This window comes from Epinephelus lanceolatus, chromosome 19, assembly GCF_041903045.1.
Source record: "Epinephelus lanceolatus isolate andai-2023 chromosome 19, ASM4190304v1, whole genome shotgun sequence".
Taxonomy (NCBI): Eukaryota; Metazoa; Chordata; class Actinopteri; order Perciformes; family Serranidae; genus Epinephelus; species Epinephelus lanceolatus.
In genome coordinates, this window is record NC_135752.1 from 40,042,693 (window position 1) to 40,062,786 (window position 20,094).

The 20,094-nt window shown below is 38.4% G+C and overlaps 1 protein-coding gene across 1 annotated transcript; it reads right to left on the bottom strand.

The window, feature by feature from the left end:
- Positions 1-3,618: 3,618 nt before the first annotated feature.
- gpat3 (glycerol-3-phosphate acyltransferase 3) lies at positions 3,619-20,087 on the bottom strand. Its single transcript, XM_033647110.2, has 13 exons — positions 19,951-20,087; positions 16,999-17,194; positions 16,771-16,837; positions 12,390-12,678; positions 11,993-12,067; positions 10,871-10,960; positions 10,621-10,714; positions 10,413-10,528; positions 8,832-8,887; positions 8,633-8,718; positions 8,339-8,467; positions 4,428-4,507; positions 3,619-4,230 (listed from the first exon to the last, which is right to left on the bottom strand). Exons 2-13 carry the CDS (start codon positions 17,140-17,142, stop codon positions 4,053-4,055), a joined length of 1,404 nt encoding a protein of 467 aa, XP_033503001.1. The 5' UTR covers positions 17,143-17,194; positions 19,951-20,087; the 3' UTR covers positions 3,619-4,052.
- Between the last annotated feature and the right edge of the window lie 7 nt (positions 20,088-20,094).

The following is a 20,094-nucleotide window of genomic DNA, read 5'->3' on the forward strand; positions in this document are numbered from 1 at the left end:
TATCTGATGACACATGACATGAAAACATATATACATATATATATATATATATAAGACCATGTTTAGGTTTATAAACAGAGAAGAAGAAGATCAACTCGTCTGGTTTCATGATGATTTAAAGAAGATACTAAAAGATATTAAAACATGCAGAATATTTATATATATCAAACACACACACACACACACACACACACACACACACATCCTGTCTGAATATTTATCCTGTGTATAAAGTTATATGTTTTAATTCTGTCTGAACGACTTCAGTTTGATTCATTAAACCTGGTTTGTGTTTATTTACATGTTTGTATTTCTGCAGGTTCACGTCTCACGTTGGACTGAAGTCATGTCTTTTTCTTCTTCTGTTTTGTGTCGTGAATATTCAGATGTCAAACCCAAACTAACCAAGTCTTCATATTCCAGGAGCCGAGGCTGTTGGTTTAAAAAAACAATTCACTGATCATCAAACAGTTGCTTTTGATCAACTAATCGATCGATGGACTCGTCTCCTCAGCGCTCTGCTTTGTCACAGTTGAGTTTTACATTTAAAGAAACTAACTCTCGTGTTTTGGAGTTGGTTCCTGAATCCTGTTGTGATGTCATGACGCTGCTGCAGACTCCGCCTCCACCGCAGGAAACAAACATCTGAATCACTGCAGCTGTTTGAACAAACAGCTGATTTAAATGTTAAATCTCTGTTTGTTGACAGGTTAAAACTGACATGTGGTGAAGAATGTAATGTCCAATGTCTTTTATGATGTTTTGTCTGACAGTTTGACGTCTTGTCATGTTGTGCGGATGACGTGTTTATCAGAGACAAAGTGTGTGTGTGTGTGTGTGTGTGTGTGTGATCTTGTCGATGTTTTTGTCCTGATTATTTATGATCATTTAAATTTCATTATCATAACTGTTTTATTTTATTTGTACGTCTGTTTATTTCCACGTGTTTGTGTCATAGGAGCGCCCTCTAAAACGAGCTGCACGGGTTTATCCATCATCCTGTGACCCTCTGTGCGGTCGCGACCCGCAGGTTGGGAACCGCTGCTCCAGCTCATAGACACCCCCCTCTACCTTTTCCACTATCCAGAGAACCAGCCGGCGTTTCATCAGGTTTGAGCAGAACTGTTGTGACCAAGGATGCGTCATTGACGGAGGCGTTACACAACGCTTCAGCTCTGTCAGCACAAGTGTTTGTTTTTCTGCTAAAAACCAGGTCAGAGACTGTTATGTGCAAGACTCTGTCCTGTCTGTCCAGCGTGTAGAATATGACACGCCCACTGATGTCATCACCGTTTGCAAAATGGAGTGGAACTGGTGCCATGTTGGTGGAAATGCTCCCCTTCTGGTGTCCTTTGCACTTTGCAAGTCAAGAAAGTCACAGATTGCTCAGTGAGTTCCATCTCTCGTCCTGATGATACACGTCACCAACATGGCCGTCACCATGGCACAAATGTGACGTCATCCCACCTGCTGTGTTTTATCCCGAGGCTCCAGGGCTCTCATTTATAAAACAGTGCGTAGGATCCAGACATGAAATCTACGTACGGACAAACGCCAAAAAACCTTTGACAGTTTCTACAGTCAGACTCCACCTCACCGTCTGCGTCGCCGACTCCCTGTCTCCAAAATATCTGTAAGCATGGGTCAAAGTTTCTCCATCAAGTCTGTTTTTAGATCACAACTTTTGCGTGGGAGGTGGCGTACACGTCCTTCAGGCCTCGCTTTGTGCGTACGCCACGTTTACAAATGAGACTCCTGGTCTGTGATCAGCCGGGAAACCTAAGTACGAGCAAAACCTGTCACTGCTGCTCGAGTACGTCCTGGTGCTAAACTTCAGTTAGAGAGAAAGTCATGACGGCACTTAGTCTTTCTGATTACATATTTTCACAGTCTTAATTTCAAGATTTTCTTGTCTTGTAAAATTTTCTTTTAAACTGACAAACAGCATTTTGTAATTCGTGCCACAATGTAAACTGTATCCAAACAATGTTTTTGCCAAAAACTACCGTTTTTTTTTTTTTGTTTTTTTAAGCAACATTAAAAATATAGACTGAGGGACGATATAAATGATCCTCCTGACATCATCTCTCTTTAACACCTCTTCTACCAGATTAGCTCTGGTTCTTGAACCGTTTCTGTTCAGGATTCTTAGAACCTTGGTGCCATCCAGAGAACCAGCCCGGGTCTCCTCCAGTTTTTAGACAAACCATTATAATAAAGGAAGTGACATCAGCAGAGGGCGCGGCACAACACGGCACTGATTACCTGCAAACCAACTCTGCAGGTTCTGAATCAATTTATTTTGGTTGAAATGCAGGAACTTGAATGGAGCTGGTTCCATGTTGGTGAAAGAGGGAGTGTACTGTGTCACGTATATCATGTTGGAATATAAAAAATATTTGGAGGAAAAAGTGTGTACGTCCAAACAACTCTGAAAAGTTACTGATGATAGAAATATATATTTTTGTCACATTTCTTTTTTATTTTCCTTTTATTATTATTTTTTTAACATTCTTTTTTCTATTTATTTTTTTTAATTATTAATTTAATGTCTTTTTTCCTTCATCAGATGGGACAGGTGGGGCGTGAGGTCACAGGTTGGAATCAAACCCATGGCTGCTGCAGCAGGGACACATCCTCTTTGCATGGGCCGCCTGCCCCGTCTGTTTCTGTCTTTATTTCTTTGACATTTTGAACATTCGCTCTGTTTCATGATCTCACAGTGTCGACAGGTATCAGACACTTGAATTAAATGCTTTTTAAAACCTGTTTTTAAAACAATTTTAAACCAAATTTAAGACTTATTTTTGTACAAATCTTATTTGTCTGACTGGAGAGCTGCAGGTGAGTGTAAAGGTGAGTGTGCAGAGTCATGTTTATGCAGGAATATAGTTACGAGAGTGAATCAGGGTAATCTATATTCTGCTAACAGTCATGTGTAAGTACAAATTAAAAACACAGTTTTAGGTTCAGTGGGAGGATTTAATATTTGTAACATCAGGAACTTTCACAGACGAGCTCGACTCATTTTGACAAAAATAAATTAAAGATTTTTGTAGGAATTAAGACGTCACAAATTTAGATTTAGGACATTTTAATGACTCATAATGTCTGATTTTTATTTGTTTTATTGAACTGATGACATTTTAAGAGTGTTTCTTCTGTCGGTCAAATCTTTGAAGTCTTTTTTTTTAATTTATAAACAATAATTTATCATGTTTTGTTTATTAATTTGTGTTAAACAGCAGCACTGAATGTAAATCACTGTGGGAGCTGATATCAGTTGTTGGCTAAATTTAAAATGAGAACATTAAATATTAAGTTTGTCTGCTCTGACAGTCAAACACATGTAAAACATGATGTGACTGATTATGGTTGATCTAAAGGTCAGCTCATTGTCTCCTCCAGTTATTACATCCATCTTAATTATCTTTTTATTCATGTTTTTATTCTCATGTACTTTCAGATTTTTATATCTTTGTCTTCACTTATTAATACAAACTTATTCCACACAGCAACAGACACATTTAATCTCCTCACTGTAACTCTGTAAACTGTCTTTGTGTTTGTTGATACATTATATTAAAGATAAAAAAGAAGATGTCCAATAATCAGAGGTGAGATGGATACACGTTTATACAGACACAGTTTTACAAGACTCGATCACCAACATTAGTTTCAGTCTGCAGAGATCCACTCAGAGCAGCAACAAACATCTGCTTTATAAAAAAGCTGACACAGTTTGTGACGCATCCATAATAAAACACAAATTATATTTCAGCTGCTACGTGTCCATGTTTTACACGACAGGCAGAGAAGAAGTGGTTTGGATAGAACTGTGGTTTCCAGTCTGCAGGAAGGATTATTGTGTTGTCATACAGCGCCCCCTGCTGGTGGAAACACTCCTGTCCACACACACACACACACACACACACACACACACACACAGGACGCAGAGTTGATGTGAGGCTTTAAGACTTTAGACATAATAAACATCATATAAAATAAGACGAGTTAAAATGATGAAGAGAATAAACAGCTGTTCATCCCCTTCACATGTCGCCAGGTAACAATGATGATGATGATGATAATGATGAAGATGATGTCAGAGACAGCTGATCAGAGGACGATCCAGTGTCGCCGCTCTGTCCAACTATGATGCTGCTGTACATCTTCTGCTGCTCCTCTTTATACGAGTCCTTCACTTTGCCTCTCTTCAGTCCTCCGTCCCTGAAACACACACACTCCTCATGTCATGTTTACGTCAGGTGAGACACCCCCAGGTGAGAAGAGCTTTTCATGCGCTGGTCAATTTTGAGATTTTGCCTTTCAGGGCTTCCGTAGGATGCAGTGTTGGGTCAGATTACTTTGATGAAGTTACTGGATACAAATTACATTGCAATATATTTAGAGTATCCAGTACTCACCATGCGAGGTCCAGCAGTCCTCCTTTATCAGCGATGGCAGATTTCACTCTATTGGCGAACTGAGCTGCGTCCTCACCATCCTGAGTACACACAGTACATGTTAACAACACACACTGTACACACAGTACATGTTAACAACACACAGTATATGTTAACAACACACACTGTACACACAGTACATGTTAACAACACACAGTACAGAACTGCTTATTCAGAGTGTGTGACAGCGTGTTTATATACATCTTTAAAACATGTTCTGGAATATACAGTATATTCCATACATTCAAACCTTGACTGTATAACCAAACTTTCATTCTATACATTCAAAGTTTAATTCCATATGTTCAAATTTCATTCTATTCATTCAAACTTTCATTCTATATATATTCAAACTTTAATTCCATATGTTCAAATTTCATTCTATTCATTCAAACTTTCATTCTATATATATTCAAACTTTAATTCCATATGTTCAAATTTCATTCTATTCATTCAAACTTTCATTCTATATATATTCAAACTTTAATTCCATATGTTCAAATTTCATTCTATTCATTCAAACTTTCATTCTATATATATTCAAACTTTAATTCCATATGTTCAAATTTCATTCTATTCATTCATTCTAAGTTTTCATACTAAACATTCAATCTTTAATTCCGTATGTTCAAATTTTTTATAAATTCAAATTTGTATTCTATTCCATGTATTCAAACTTACATTCTATATATTGAAACTTTCATTCCGTATGTTCAAATTTCACTCCACACATTTACTCTTTCATTCTATGTATTCAGACTTCCTTTCCATATTGTCAAGCTTCATTCTGTACATTAAAACTTTCACTCTATTTCATTTTATATATTCAAATTTTCATCCTACATACTCAAACGTTTTCATATATTTTTTTCATTCCACATGTTCAAATTTCATTGTATATATTTAAACTTTCATTCCATATATTCAAGCCTAAATCCATATTCAAATCTAAACTTTTATTCAATGTATTCAAACTTTCATTCTCTATGTTCAAATTTCATTCTATATATTTAAACTTAAATTCTACACATTCAAGTGTAATTCCATAGATTCAAACCCTTATTCTGTATATTTAAACTATCATTCAAACATTTAAACTTTCTTTCCATATGTTCAAATTTTATTTTATACATTCAAATTTTCATGCTATATATTCAAACTTTCATTCCGTATGTTCAATCTTTGTTTTTATAAATTCAAATTTTTATTCTATATGCTAAAGTTCTATTCCATATATTCAAACCTCCATTCTATATATTGAAACTTTCATTCTATACATTAGAACTTTCATTCCATATCATCAAGCTCCATTCTATACATTTAAACTTTAATTCTATACATTCAAACTGTCATTCTATACATTCAAACTTTAATTCTATACATTCAAACGTTCATTCTATATATTCAAACGTCAGTTCTATACATTTAAACTTTCATTCTATGTATTCAAACTTTCATTCTATACATTCAAACTTTCATTCTATACATTCAGACTTTCATTCTATGTATTCAAACTTTCATTCTATACATTCAAACTTTCATTCTATACATTCAAACTTTCATTCTATGTATTCAAACTTTCATTCTATACATTCAAACTTTCATTCTATATATTCAAACTTCCATTCTATGTATTCAAACTTTCATTCTATACATTCAAACTTTCATTCTATACATTCAGACTTCCATTCTATGTATTCAGACTTTCATTCTATGTATTCAAACTTTCATTCTATACATTCAAACTTTCCTTCTATACATTCAAACTTTCATTCTATGTATTCAAACTTTCATTCTATACATTCAAACTTCCATTCTATACATTCAAACTTCCATTCTATGTATTCAAACTTTCATTCTAGACATTCAAACTTCCATTCTATGTATTCAAACTTTCATTCTATACATTCAAACTTTCATTCTAGACATTCAGACTTCCATTCTATGTATTCAGACTTTCATTCTATACATTCAAACTTCCATTCTATGTATTCAAACTTTCATTCTATACATTCAAACTTTCCTTCTATACATTCAAACTTTCATTCTATGTATTCAAACTTCCATTCTATACATTCAAACTTCCATTCTATACATTCAAACTTCCATTCTATGTATTCAAACTTCCATTCTATACATTCAAACTTCCATTCTATGTATTCAAACTTTCATTCTATACATTCAAACTTTCATTCTATACATTCAGACTTCCATTCTATGTATTCAGACTTTCATTCTATACATTCAAACTTCCATTCTATGTATTCAGACTTTCATTCTATACATTCAAACTTCCATTCTATGTATTCAAACTTTCATTCTATACATTCAAACTTTCCTTCTATACATTCAAACTTTCATTCTATGTATTCAAACTTCCATTCTACACATTCAAACTTCCATTCTATACATTCAAACTTCCATTCTATGTATTCAGACTTTCATTCTATACATTCAAACTTCCATTCTATGTATTCAGACTTTCATTCTATACATTCAAACGTCCATTCTATGTATTCAAACTTTCATTCTATACATTCAAACTTTCCTTCTATACATTCAAACTTCCATTCTATGTATTCAAACTTCCATTCTACACATTCAAACTTCCATTCTATACATTCAAACTTCCATTCTATGTATTCAAACTTCCATTCTATGTATTCAAACTTCCATTCTATACATTCAAACTTCCATTCTATGTATTCAAACTTCCATTCTATGTATTCAGACTTTCATTCTATACATTCAAACTTTCATTCTATACATTCAGACTTCCATTCTATGTATTCAAACTTCCATTCTATGTATTCAGACTTTCATTCTATACATTCAAACTTTCATTCTATACATTCAGACTTCCATTCTATGTATTCAGACTTTCATTCTATAGATTCAAACTTTCATTCTATACATTCAAACTTCCATTCTATGTATTCAGACTTTCATTCTATACATTCAAACTTTCATTCTATACATTCAAACTTCCATTCTATGTATTCAGACTTTCATTCTATACATTCAAACTTCTATTCTATGTATTCAAACTTTCATTCTATACATTCAAACTTTCATTCTATACATTCAAACTTCCATTCTATGTATTCAAACTTTCATTCTATACATTCAAACTTCCATTCTATACATTCAAACTTCCATTCTATGTATTCAAACTTTCATTCTATACATTCAAACTTTCATTCTATACATTCAAACTTTCATTCTATACATTCAAACTTCCATTCTATGTATTCAAACTTTCATTCTATACATTCAAACTTCCATTCTATGTATTCAGACTTTCATTCTATACATTCAAACTTCCGTTCTATACATTCAAACTTTCATTCTATACATTCAAACGTCCATTCTATATATTCAAACTTTCGTTCTATACATTCAAACTTTCATTCTATACATTCAAACTTTCATTCCGTGTGTTCAGATTTCATTCTATAAATTCAAACTTTCATTCAGTATATTCAATTTATGTAGGTAAAATCTCATTCTATGTATTCAAACTTTATTTCCAAATGTTCAAACTTTGTTTTATACATTTATACTTTCTTTCTATATATTCAAGTTACATTCAGTGTATTCTAACTTCCATTCCATATATTCCTTCTGTCATTTCATAGACTCAAACTTCAAATTATATATCTGTACAGTATATGTAAACATGTATGAAAAGTTGTGCAGGTCACTAAAGTCTGACGTTAGTTTCACTTCTGTGGTCACTGACTCAAACAGGCTTAAACCACAGTATGATGATTCATGTGACGTCTCCAGTCGGCTGATAATATTCTGTCTGGTCGTCAGTAAATAATGCTGATAAAATATGTGTATTAATGGTGCTTCAGGTGGAGGTGTACCTGTATGGTCATGGGAGGGAGGTACCACACGTTGACAACGATGGCCCAGCTGGTCATCATCCTCAGCAGGTAACTCACCATGTTGTATTTCCCGCTGTTCCAGAAAGCGTCACCGAAGCGAGGGTCGTACTGCGACACACACACACAACATAAGATGCTGTCAGATCTCACCTGCTGAGCTCAGTTGTGTTTTGGTGTCAAAGCGGTCTCGTATTTAACCACAGATTAAATTTATTTCTGAAAGGTTGTTCAGTCCTTTACATACGTGTTGGATTTAACATGAATGAACTGTACCTTGATGGTGACGGGGTATATTGTCCCTCCGATCTCAAAGCTTCCTTTCTTAAACATCATGACTGAAGTGTTGTTGATGCAGGTTCCTGTTTAAAACCAGACAGAAGTTATAAACCATAAAACCACCACCACCACCATCATCATCATCATCATCATCATCATCATCATCATCACAAGCTTCAGCACAACAGACTCTGACCTTCAGGAAATATCAGAATGGGAAGTTTGGTTTTGGCTGCAACGTGAGCTCTGAGCCTGTGGACAGACGGACAGACAGACAGACAGACAGACAGACAGACAGACTGTCATCAGTTACATACAGACTGCTGTCAGAGGAAGAGACACCACTGAACTTTCACTTTGTTCCTGCGTCCTCCACTCAAACCTCAGCTGAGTCAGTCATATGTTTCCCAGTTAGTTCCCAGTACCTCCAGTTTAAGTGCGAGCTGTATTTGCTCTGTAATACAATCTGAAAGCTCCAGAAGGTGAAGGTCCTGCGAGGTGTTCTTGAGAGATTACGTCAGTGAGAATGAGACAGACACAAAATCACTCTGACCTTGACCTTTGACCACCAAATTCTTATCAGTTGATCCCCAAGTCCAAGTGGACATTTGTGCCAAATTTGAGGGAATTCTGTCACGGCATTCTTGAGATACTATGTTCACAAGAATGAGACAGATATGGTCACAGTGGCCATGACCTTTGACCCCCAAAGTATGATCAGTTTATCGTTTAGTCAAGTGGATGCTTGTGCCACATTGTAAAAAAAAAAATCCATCAAGGTGTTCTTGAGACCTTTGACAAGTGAAATCTTGTCAAGGTAATTGTTTGTGCTAAATCTGGAGAAACTCGATCAAGGTGTTCTTGAGTATTCACGAGAATGAGACAGCTGAGGTCACAGTGACCTTGATCTTAAACCTATGACCACCAAATTCTGATCAGCTCATCCTTGATTCCAGGTGGACTTTGTGCCAAATTTGAGGGAATTCTGTCAAGGCATTCTTAAGTTGATATAATCACAAGAATGAGTCATGGTCACAGTGACCATGACCTTTGACCACCAAAGTATAATCAGTTTATTATTTAGTCAAGTGTATGATTGTGCAAAATTTGTAAAAGTTCCATCAAGGTGTTCTTGAGATATTGCGTTTATGACATTGAGATGAATGTAAGGTCACAGTTACCTTGACCTTTGACTGCCAAAATATAATCAGATTTGAGGACATTCCATCAAGGCATTCTTTGGATATCCCATTCACGAGAATGAGACAGATAAAGTCACAGTTACCATGACCTTTGACCACCAAAATCTCATCAGTTCATCATTGCATCCAAGTGAACATTTGTGCCAAATTTGAAATTCCCCACATAGTGTTCTTGAGATACCGCGTTCACAAGAATGAGTCACAGTGAACTTGATGTTTGACCACCAAAATATAATCAGGTCATCACTGCATCCACGTGGATGTTTGTGCCAACTTTCAAAAACTTTCCACAAAGCATTCATGAAATATCACATTTACGAGACTGAGACGGATGCAAAGTCACATGACCTTTGACTACTGAAGTCTAATTAGTCCAACCTTGAGTCCAAGTGGATGTTTGTGCCAAATTTGTAGTAAAGTTTGTCTTGAGATATTGTGTTCTCGACAGCAAGACAAAAACGAGAACAATGATCTTAACTTTTGACATCCAGATGTGGGAGTCATTTTTCACTGATGTTTCCTGCAGCGCCGCCCCCCCTGCTCTGACACACACCTGCAGTAAGCTGCCGTCTCACCTGTTGGTCACGGTGTGGCGGTCTTTCATCTCTGACCTCTCGAACCAGACATGAGGACACGACTTCACCATTGACCTCTGAATGACCCCCATCAGACCGCCGTGGATCTGACCCACCTGAGGACAGGACAGGAAGTGCAGGGCAGTGACATCATCACATCACAACAGCTGATGAAAACAACTCTGACCCGTCTGATGATGACACTCACCATGGCGTAGCAGCCGTCGTTGGCCAGAATCACCACGTCGATAGGCGAGGTGTGATTGGCGACACAGATTCCTCCTTTCTGAGGTCTGTTTTCTCTGCAGACACAACACACGCAGTTCAACATGACACCAGTGACACATTTAAAACAAGACACAGGTAGTGACACGTGATCCTGGTGACAAGTTAAACACGTGTAGTGACATGTGATGACGTTGACAAGTTGAAGTTGCACAGGTTGAGGTGTCACTGACTTGTTGTGGTATTGGATGGTGGCGGACAGTCCTCTGGCACAGATCCTGTAACAGGTCAGATGGACGAGCTCGCTCAGCCAGTTCTTCACACTGAAACAGGAAATAGAAATACAGGAATACAGGAAGTTCATGTCATGTCGGACATATTTATATCTACACCTAGTTCTTCACATCTGACGCCATCGATTCAGCTTGTTGCTGTGTTGCTCTGGCTTGTCGCTTTTGCTTGTTGCTGTGTTGCTAGGTTTTGTTGCTGTGGCTTGTTGCTGTGTAACTTTGGTTGTTGCTGTGGCTTGTTGCTTGTTGTTGTGTTGCTGTGGCATGTTGCTGTGTTGCTATGTCTTGTTGCTGTGTTGCACTGACTTGTTGCTGTGTAACTGTGGCTTGTTGCTTTTGCTTGTTGCTGTGACTTCCTGCTGTGTTGCTGTGGCCTGTTGCTATGGTTTGTTGCTGTGAGTTGTTGCTGTGTAACTTCGGTTGTTGCTGTGGCTTATTGCTATGGATTGTTGCTTTGAGTTGTTGCTGTGCGGCTGTGAGTTGTTGCTGTGTAGCTGTGACATGTTGCTGTGAGTTGTTGCTGTGGCTTATTGCTATGGTTTTGTTGCTGTGAGTTGTTGCTGTGTAGCTGTGACATGTTGCCGTGAGTTGTTGCTGTGGCTTATTGCTATGGTTTTGTTGCTGTGAGTTGTTGCTGTGTAGCTGTGACATGTTGCTGTGGCTTATTGCTATGGATTGTTGCTGTGAGTTGTTGCTGTGCGGCTGTGAGTTGTTGCTGTGTAGCTGTGACATGTTGCTGTGAGTTGTTGCTGTGGCTTATTGCTATGGTTTTGTTGCTGTGAGTTGTTGCTGTGTAGCTATGGTTTGTTGATTTGTAGCTGTGACTTGTTGCTGTGTTGTTGTGACTTGTTGCTGTAACTTGTAGCTGTGACTTGTTGCTGTGTTGCTGTGATTTGTTGCTGTGGCTTGTTACTGTGTTGTCATGTCTTGTTGCTGTGTTGCCCTGACTTATTGCTCTGAATTGTTGCTGTGTAGCTGTGGCTTGTCATTTTTGCTTGTTGCTGTATCTTCCTGCTGTGTTGCTGTGTTCTGTTGCTGTGTTGCTGCATTGCTGTGTTGCCGTACCTGCTCTCAGGCAGAAATCCAACCAGAACGGTCCCGATGACGAGCCAGGAGAGGCCGATGAGAGCCAGCGTTAACCTGCAGCAGCAGCAGCACAGAGGGAGGAGACGTGATGAAGTCTGTTCTCTGGAGTTAAAGGATCATTCTGCTGTTTTACAAACTGTTGTCTCATGTTTTAGTTGCTTCAGAAACACCACAGCGCCCAGTGAGGGCCAACTGGTTTTGGTGCTATAATTGATATGTTCTGAAATATTGCATCACTGGTGTAAATATCAACCAGTGTGGACACTTGGATAAAAATCCAGTTTTAGATGTGTTATTATAAACGTTTGTAATAAACCTGATGATCCTTTAAACACACAGCAGCGCCGAGGACGCTGAGCAGCAAGTCGGTTCTGACCTGAGAGGGAAGAGGATGCAGTAGCGTACGAAGACGCCGATCCCCCAGATGATGGTGAGGCGGAGGCTGATGTAGCGGAAGTTCTGGTTGGTTCTGGTGAGGAGGTTCCAGGAGGCCAGCTCCTCGGAGGAGAAGCGCTGGGTCACCTGGTCGTCCACGATGCTCTCCACACCTTTCTTGTAGAAGTAGAAGGCGTCGCTCAGAGAGAACTCTCCCTCCGCCAGCGAGCCGGAGCTCCGCAGCTGCCCCACCTCCTCCTCCATCGACCCCCCCGCTCGCTCAATGATCCCTGGGACACAATCACAACACTGAGGGTTATAAATGGATCAATACGTCAGCTGATAGGAGCTCACTGCAGGTGTGTGAGTCAGCTGATCAGTAATCTTTGATGCCAGAGAAATGTTTTTGCTCATTTTAGCCACAGAACCTGCGTGTTTTTAGTGGCACATCGTGGTGTCTCCCAGCAGCGTCTGAGCCACCGTACCTGGGTTGTTCATCAATACACTGTGCAGTTCCCAGTGACGTTTGAGGTACCAAACCTGCGTACTTTTCACCATCACATCCTGCTTCCCAGCAGCATTTCAGCCAAGGAACCTGGGTGTTTTTGGCAGCACATCGCTGCGTCTCCCAGCTGTGTTTTAGCCACTGAATGGTGATGATAGGTGATTTTCATCGACATATTGTGGTGTTTCTTAGCTACATTTGTGGCACTGAACCTGGCTGTTTTTAACTGAATGTGGGTGTTTTTTAGTGGAACATCCCAGCGTTTCCTAGAAACAATTGTGGCACCAAACCTGGGGATTTTTTAGTGGCAAATCACATTGTGGTGTTTCCCAGCAGTGTTTGTGACACTGAACCTGGATGTTTTTGGCAGCACATCGCAGCGTCTCCTAGCTGTGTTTAAGCCACCAAATCCTGGGTGTATTTCACCGACCCAACGCTGCTTTTCCAGCGGCTTTTTTGCCACCAAACATAGGTATAAATCAAAACATGATCTTTTTCTAACCACAACCAAATGGTTTTTGTGCCTAAACCTAACCACACATTAACCACAGCGCTGTTGAGAAACATAAAGTTTCAACATATCAGTGGTTCACAGAAACGTTTAACGCCAACATTTTTCTGGCGACTGGGTAGCAGCTGCAGTCTGTATCCACGCTTCTGTGTAAACAGGTAACAGAGGATAAAACTTTACTGAGGGAAGTTGTTGAGCAGCAGCTGCAGCACAAAGAAGGAAAGAGTGCAAATAAAACAACATATAAAACAATAGAGATCAAGATGGTGCAAAAACCAAATGCACACAATGTCAGAAATGTAAACAGGAAACAGGTCTGGTACACTGTGTGCTGTAACGTGCACACCTGACTCATCAACTACAACTAATACAAAAGCTCTGAGTATTTAAAGAAACGTAAAACTAAAGCTCATCAGCTGCTCAAAGGTTTTTATTAATAATATAAACGCTTGTGTCTCTGATGGGAACTCTGTGTGAAGCTTGAAATGAGATTAAACGGAGCAGCAGCAGAAGAACAGTGTGCGTTATGTTAAAACAGAAACAGTCTGAGGATCACGAGGATGATGACCTCCAACTGATGTTTAACCCTTTAATGTACGGTGACGGTTTCCTCAGCCTGAAGTCATCTTCTACTGACAGTCTCTCATTTGTATTCTTGAAGCCTATAGTATATTAAATACCACTGAAACCAAAGAGTGTGTGTTTAACTCAATCAAATGAAAGAGCAGAAAGGTTTGAGTCGACATTATTCAGCTCTGATAATCAATGTGCTGCTGTTTTCTCTTTTTTATCACTGTGACGTTAAACTGATTTTTTGGAGTTTGTTGATCAGACAGATCAGTTGTTTTACCACACTATAAAAAGTGCTACAAGTAAAAGTCCTGCATAAATAAAACCTCACTTAGATCCAGTGTTATCAGCACAATGTACTTAAAGTTTCAAAACGAAAAGTTGTCATGAGGCAGATAAAGGCTTCTTTGGTGGTGTTTTATTGTGTAGATACATTAAGTCCGACAAAACGAGTGAACAAACGTCTGTCACTGCAGTGAAGATATTTTGTTTAAATTTTAAACTAATGCTTATTTAAAAATGTTTTATAAATAAATGTAACTTCAAAACACAAAGAATAAAACAGATTGTTGCACGAGAATTATGATTGCTGATTAAGAATGTTGATCAAAACAGGAAGTGTCATAGTCTGAGTCCATCAGCGTCTCCACGGCTTGCTCAGTCTTAAAGTTCTCCATCTGCACCATTTTTTTTGTGCAGATTAAAAGCTGCAACATTTCTGTAAACAACATCTTCTTCTTTGTTTGTTTTTAGGCACGGCAGTGCTGTTCTATTTCACAAGATGTGTAACAGCGCCCCCTAACTTATAACAGTGAAAACACAGATTGCTGGAATATCTCGTCGATGGCGGGGATAGTATTGATAGTAAAGGCTGCCGACCTGTTGTGGTCAGTTCATTCTTGAGTCCAAGTGAACATTTGTGCCAAATTTGAGGAAATTCCATCAAAGCGTTCTTGTGATACGGTGTTAACAAGAATAAGGTGGATGCAAGGCCACAGTGATCTTGACCTTTGACCAACAAAATCAAGTCAGTTCATCCTTGCATCAAGTTGACGTTTGTGCCAAATTTAAAGAAATTCCATCAAGGCGTTCTTGAGATATCACATTCAGGAGAATGGGACGGATGGACGGACAACCTGAAACCATAAAGCCTCCCTCGGGTATACAAACACATATGAAAGATATGGAGGTGGTGTTCACAGGCCTTTTTTTTCACCCACAACAGCACAAACAAACTAACAGGTGGAGGCAGCAGTACACCAGCAGCCCCCACACTGTTAAATCACTGTTCTTCTCAGTGGAGTCTGGCTTTGAAGAGAGCTATATAATGGCTTCAGTTTCCCGTCAGAAGTCGCTGTCTGACATTAAGGTAGTGAAACTAATATTGAGTTTTTGTTTTTTAGGTGTCGAAAATAGGCTTTGCTGCTGCCCCCATCCACAGCAGTACATTGCTTAGCTTCCCTGTCGGTACTCCTGTCTGCTTCTCCAAACTGGGGATGAGCCGACCGCCATCGACTGTAGTTAACACACTGACTATGGATAAGTACCTCATATAACCCCACTTCAAAAAATCTGAACTGTCCCTTTAAGGACTTCAGTTATTTGAAGAGTTCATGACATTGTGAGTTTTCTACCCTCGCGCTACACGTGCGCCCTCGATTGTTTCTAAATGTCGTGAACTCGTCTGCGTGGACAGATTATGGTGCTTATGTGTTTATGTAAGAGGACTTTATGTTTAGTATGTGTGGACTGCATGAGTGTGTAATGAGAGTCAGACTGCAGCTTGTTAAAGGGTTAAACACGGAGTGGACACACACACACACACACAGAGCGTCAGTGTTTCACAGTGAACTCCATGTTGGCTCAACTCTGCTGTTTGATTACAGTTATGTAATCTGCTGTTGCATCATCATCCTGAGACCAGGCGTGTGTTTTTCATGCTGCACCCCAACACCAGACACTGAGCTGACCAATGGAGAGGCCACACTCTCTCTCTCTCTCTCTCTCTCTCTCTCTCACACACACACACACACACACACACACACGGATTGTCACATGACCTTTGTCTGCTGCTGAAACAAATCCCTCACACGCAACATCCTGAGAGCACCAACGAGGAAGTCGAGCTGCTGCTTCAACACTTCACTCATGACTGACTCGTGTTTCACAGATCCTGAGTCTGATTTATACTTTAACCTGAATTTAAAAGCCTCGCCACATACCAGGCCAGATCTGATTCCAAGTGGACGTTTGTGCCACAGTTGAAAAAAGTTCCTCAAGGTGTTCTTGAAAGATCAGATTCACGAGAAGAGAAGGATGTACGGTCACAGCAACCTTGATCTAATCAGTTCATTGTTAAGTCCAAGTGGACGTTTGTGCCAAATTTGAAGAAATTCCTTAAAGGCATTATTTAGACATCATGTTCACGAGAATGACACATGGGAGGTATGAAAATGGGTATCAATATAATTTTTTTTAAACTAAAATTATTTTATATTTTATTTATTTTTTAATTTGTTGTCTTCCAATTTGTACTTAATGCATGTCTTTTAATTTAATTTATTTCTTTTACTAAATTTTATTTATTGATTTGTTTTTCCAACTTTGATTTTATTTATTTATTTTTCTAGTGGGTGTTGCTCTAGAGTCACATATATTGTTTGTTAATAATGTTTTTTTAACTGATTATCTGAAGTTCTTTCACACGTGTGTGTGTGTGTGTTGTCATTAATTAGTGTACAAACTGTTAATTAAAGCTCGTTATGTTTTGTGCTCTTGGTTGATGAGGTGACTCACCATTGGGCAGAGGCACGGGCACATTGGGCTGCTCCTGGCGTCCCCTCTGGATCCGCACCGTGGCCCACTACAAAGACAGTTATTTTCAGATGACCTCTGACACCATGCCCACTGCTGCTGCTGCAGCACATTTCCTAACTCTCCAAACATGTGAAGTAAGGAGTGAAGAGGGCGACTACACGCTCTCCTGAGGACACACTGTCTGCAACTGAACTCTGATTCTGTTACCTCCAGGATCTGGACCAGGATCTGGATGTAGACGCCGGTGACCCCCAGAGAGAGGCCGAACATGGCGGGCAGCATGATGAGGAACACCACCACAAACATCCACACCTGGAACACCCCCACAGCCACACACCACAGGTCGTCCATCGCTGACAGCTGAGGCAGCTACGACTCTGCAGCTCCAAGGTCACGCCATCATCTGAAAACACACAGCGCCAGATTTAACACAAGAGTGTGTCCATCCTCCACTTTGGTCCAGACTGAAATGTCTCAACATCTGCTGGATGACTGTGATGAAATGTGCTTCATCATTCTTGTTCTCTTCAGGATGAACTCTGGTAGTGTTGCACGGTATACCGGTACTAAAATAGTACGGCGGTACTAGAGTATTCCAAACGGTACTATACTGCATTTGGAAAATACCAGTACTTTGAAACTGATTCAATTCATTAATTTAGTTAATTTATTTTACTCATTTATGCACACAAACGCCTTTCTTGTTCTTATTGGAGCACAGATTGCACAAGTGGTGTGTATGACAACACCTGTATCAACATTTGCAGCTGGCGCACGTGAACAAAGACGAGATAGTCTGCCTCGCAAAGGGAGACAACACGAGACAACACAAACTTGGTGGAACATTTGAGTTACCAAACCGTGACGTCCGTACCGAAAAATCATGGTTCGGCACTTACCGAACCATGATTTTTTTTGGTACCGTTACACCCCTACTATTTATTGTTCTAAAGGTTTGTATCCAAAAGGACTTTTCCTTAGGAGAAGTACAGAAGAGTATCGAAAAGTATCGAAATTCATATTGATATTGGTGCCGAAACAAAGATTTTGGTATCGTGACAACACTAAACTCTGGTGATCCTCTCCTTTTCATCTGTAATGAAACTAATACTTTGCTTTATGAACAAACACCTGCAGAGTTCAGAAAATCAGGGAAAAGTCACTATTTTAACAATTGTTTCATCCTTTAAGTTATTTTTCAATCAACTAGAATTGAAGGTTTTGTGAAGTTATAGTGACCTTGACTTTGACCTTTGACCACCAAATTCTATTTATAAGTTCATTCTTGAGTCCAAGTGGATGTTTGTGCCAAATTTGAAAAAAGAAATCCCCTGTGTGTTCTTGAGATGTCACGATTACAAAAATAGACAGACAAGGTCACAGTGATTTTAACCTTTGACCTAAGATCACCAAATTCTAATCAATTTATCATTGAGTCCAAGTGGACATTTGTGCCAAATTAAAGGAAAAAAATCCCTCTCGGTGTTCGTAAGAAATTGCGTTCATAAGAAGTGGACAGAGGGATGCACGGACAACCCGCAAGCGTAATTAGCGTTATGCCTGTCTCATTTAGAGGCCTGGTCTGGTTGCCAAGCAGTTTATGTTTTAATAGAAGTTCTTTGGATGTTTAAAACGGGTTGTTGGCTGCTTCAGATTATGTGTCCATAGCTTGTTTACCCTGTCGGTTATATTCCTGTAGTCTGTAGGAGTCCTCAGATCAAAAGAGTCAAAAGGTGTCATAACTCTCTCTGATGCTCTGTCTGTCGGAGTTAGATCAGATGAATGATTCATAACTGATTTATTATCCAAGGCCTAATTTTTATAAAAGTAATATTAATACTAGTTTAAATAAACAAGTTGATTGTATTTCCTGATCTTTGCTGAGCAACAGTTTTGTGTGAAAGGAGTTAAAGGCCTGTCCCAAATACAGACCTGTTGATTTGGGCTATTAATTGAAGTTTTACGATAGACATAAAGAAATTATAGGGAATAGAAATAAGAAGTATGCGCGTGGGGGGGGGGGGGGATGTGCATTATGCTACAATGTATAATACAATGTATACATATTAAAATTAAATTTAAAAAGTAAGAATTTGAGATATGTTGAGTAAGAAATAAAATGCGAAAATCAACAAATTTGTGCATTTTGTTTTCTACTGTAGTGTGACATCCTATGGGTACGTCTTAGATTTTAGTATTTGTATTCTGGTACATTTTTATGTATTATCTTAGTATCATTATGTTTTAGTTTACTGTGTTCTTACTGCTCTCGTGCAATGCTCAAATAACCTGCTGCTGTAGCATAAGAAGTTCCTCATTTGGGATTAATAATATATATCCAGATATTTATATCTCTGTCTAAAATTATATCTCTGCAAACAGATGTTTTGGGGGTCTTTTGTTCAGACAAGAGACATTTAAAGTGATTGATTTAACATTTTTCAGTAAAACAGTGACAACAATCATTAGTTGCAGTTACCTTATTGAATAAAAAAAAGTATTTAAGCAATTTAAATATGTGTTTTTAAACATTCTGTGGAACTAATTAGGCTGTAATTAAGCTCACATCCAACTTTATACTCAGATGGTTTTCATTAACACTCATTGTAAAAGTAGGCTACTAGTCAACTGCGCTCAGTTGGTGGAATATAAATAAATATGTTTGGTCAATTACTGAAAACAATTCTACGAACATCATGCTTCCATTTTGTTGTTACTTTATACTCTTACTATACTTGACTTCTTTTTTAAGGGAAATATTAAACTTTTAATTTGTAGATGTTTCGATAAAAACACGTGATTATCTTACAAAATATTCTGCATCTTTATTTCAATAATAATCCAATAATAAATTATTTTAAATGAATTCTGAAAGGGAACATTTTGCAAAGAGAGTACTTTTAAAACTTTAAGTACATTAAGCTGATGATACTTGTTCAGTTTTACTTTAATATAGAATGGAGGACTTTAACACAGTTGTGTTTAGTGTTACTGGAGAACAGGACCTAGAAACTTCTTCACTATTTATCTGAGTAAATGTGCTGATAAGTGAGCACGGGCTGAACCGTTAGTCGAAGTCTCAGTGTAATGTAAACTACAAAGTACACAACAGTGACACAAACAACAACAACAAACGTGTAAATATGTGTAAATAAATACCTGAGAGTGTGTGAGACAGTCCCCGCGGTGTTAAATGTCCTGATGCAACAGAGAAACTGTCTCACTGTGTCCAAATGTCTCCAAATGTCTCCAACTGTCTCCAGTGTGAAGCCAACTCAGTACTGAGTTTAAGCCCCGCCCCCT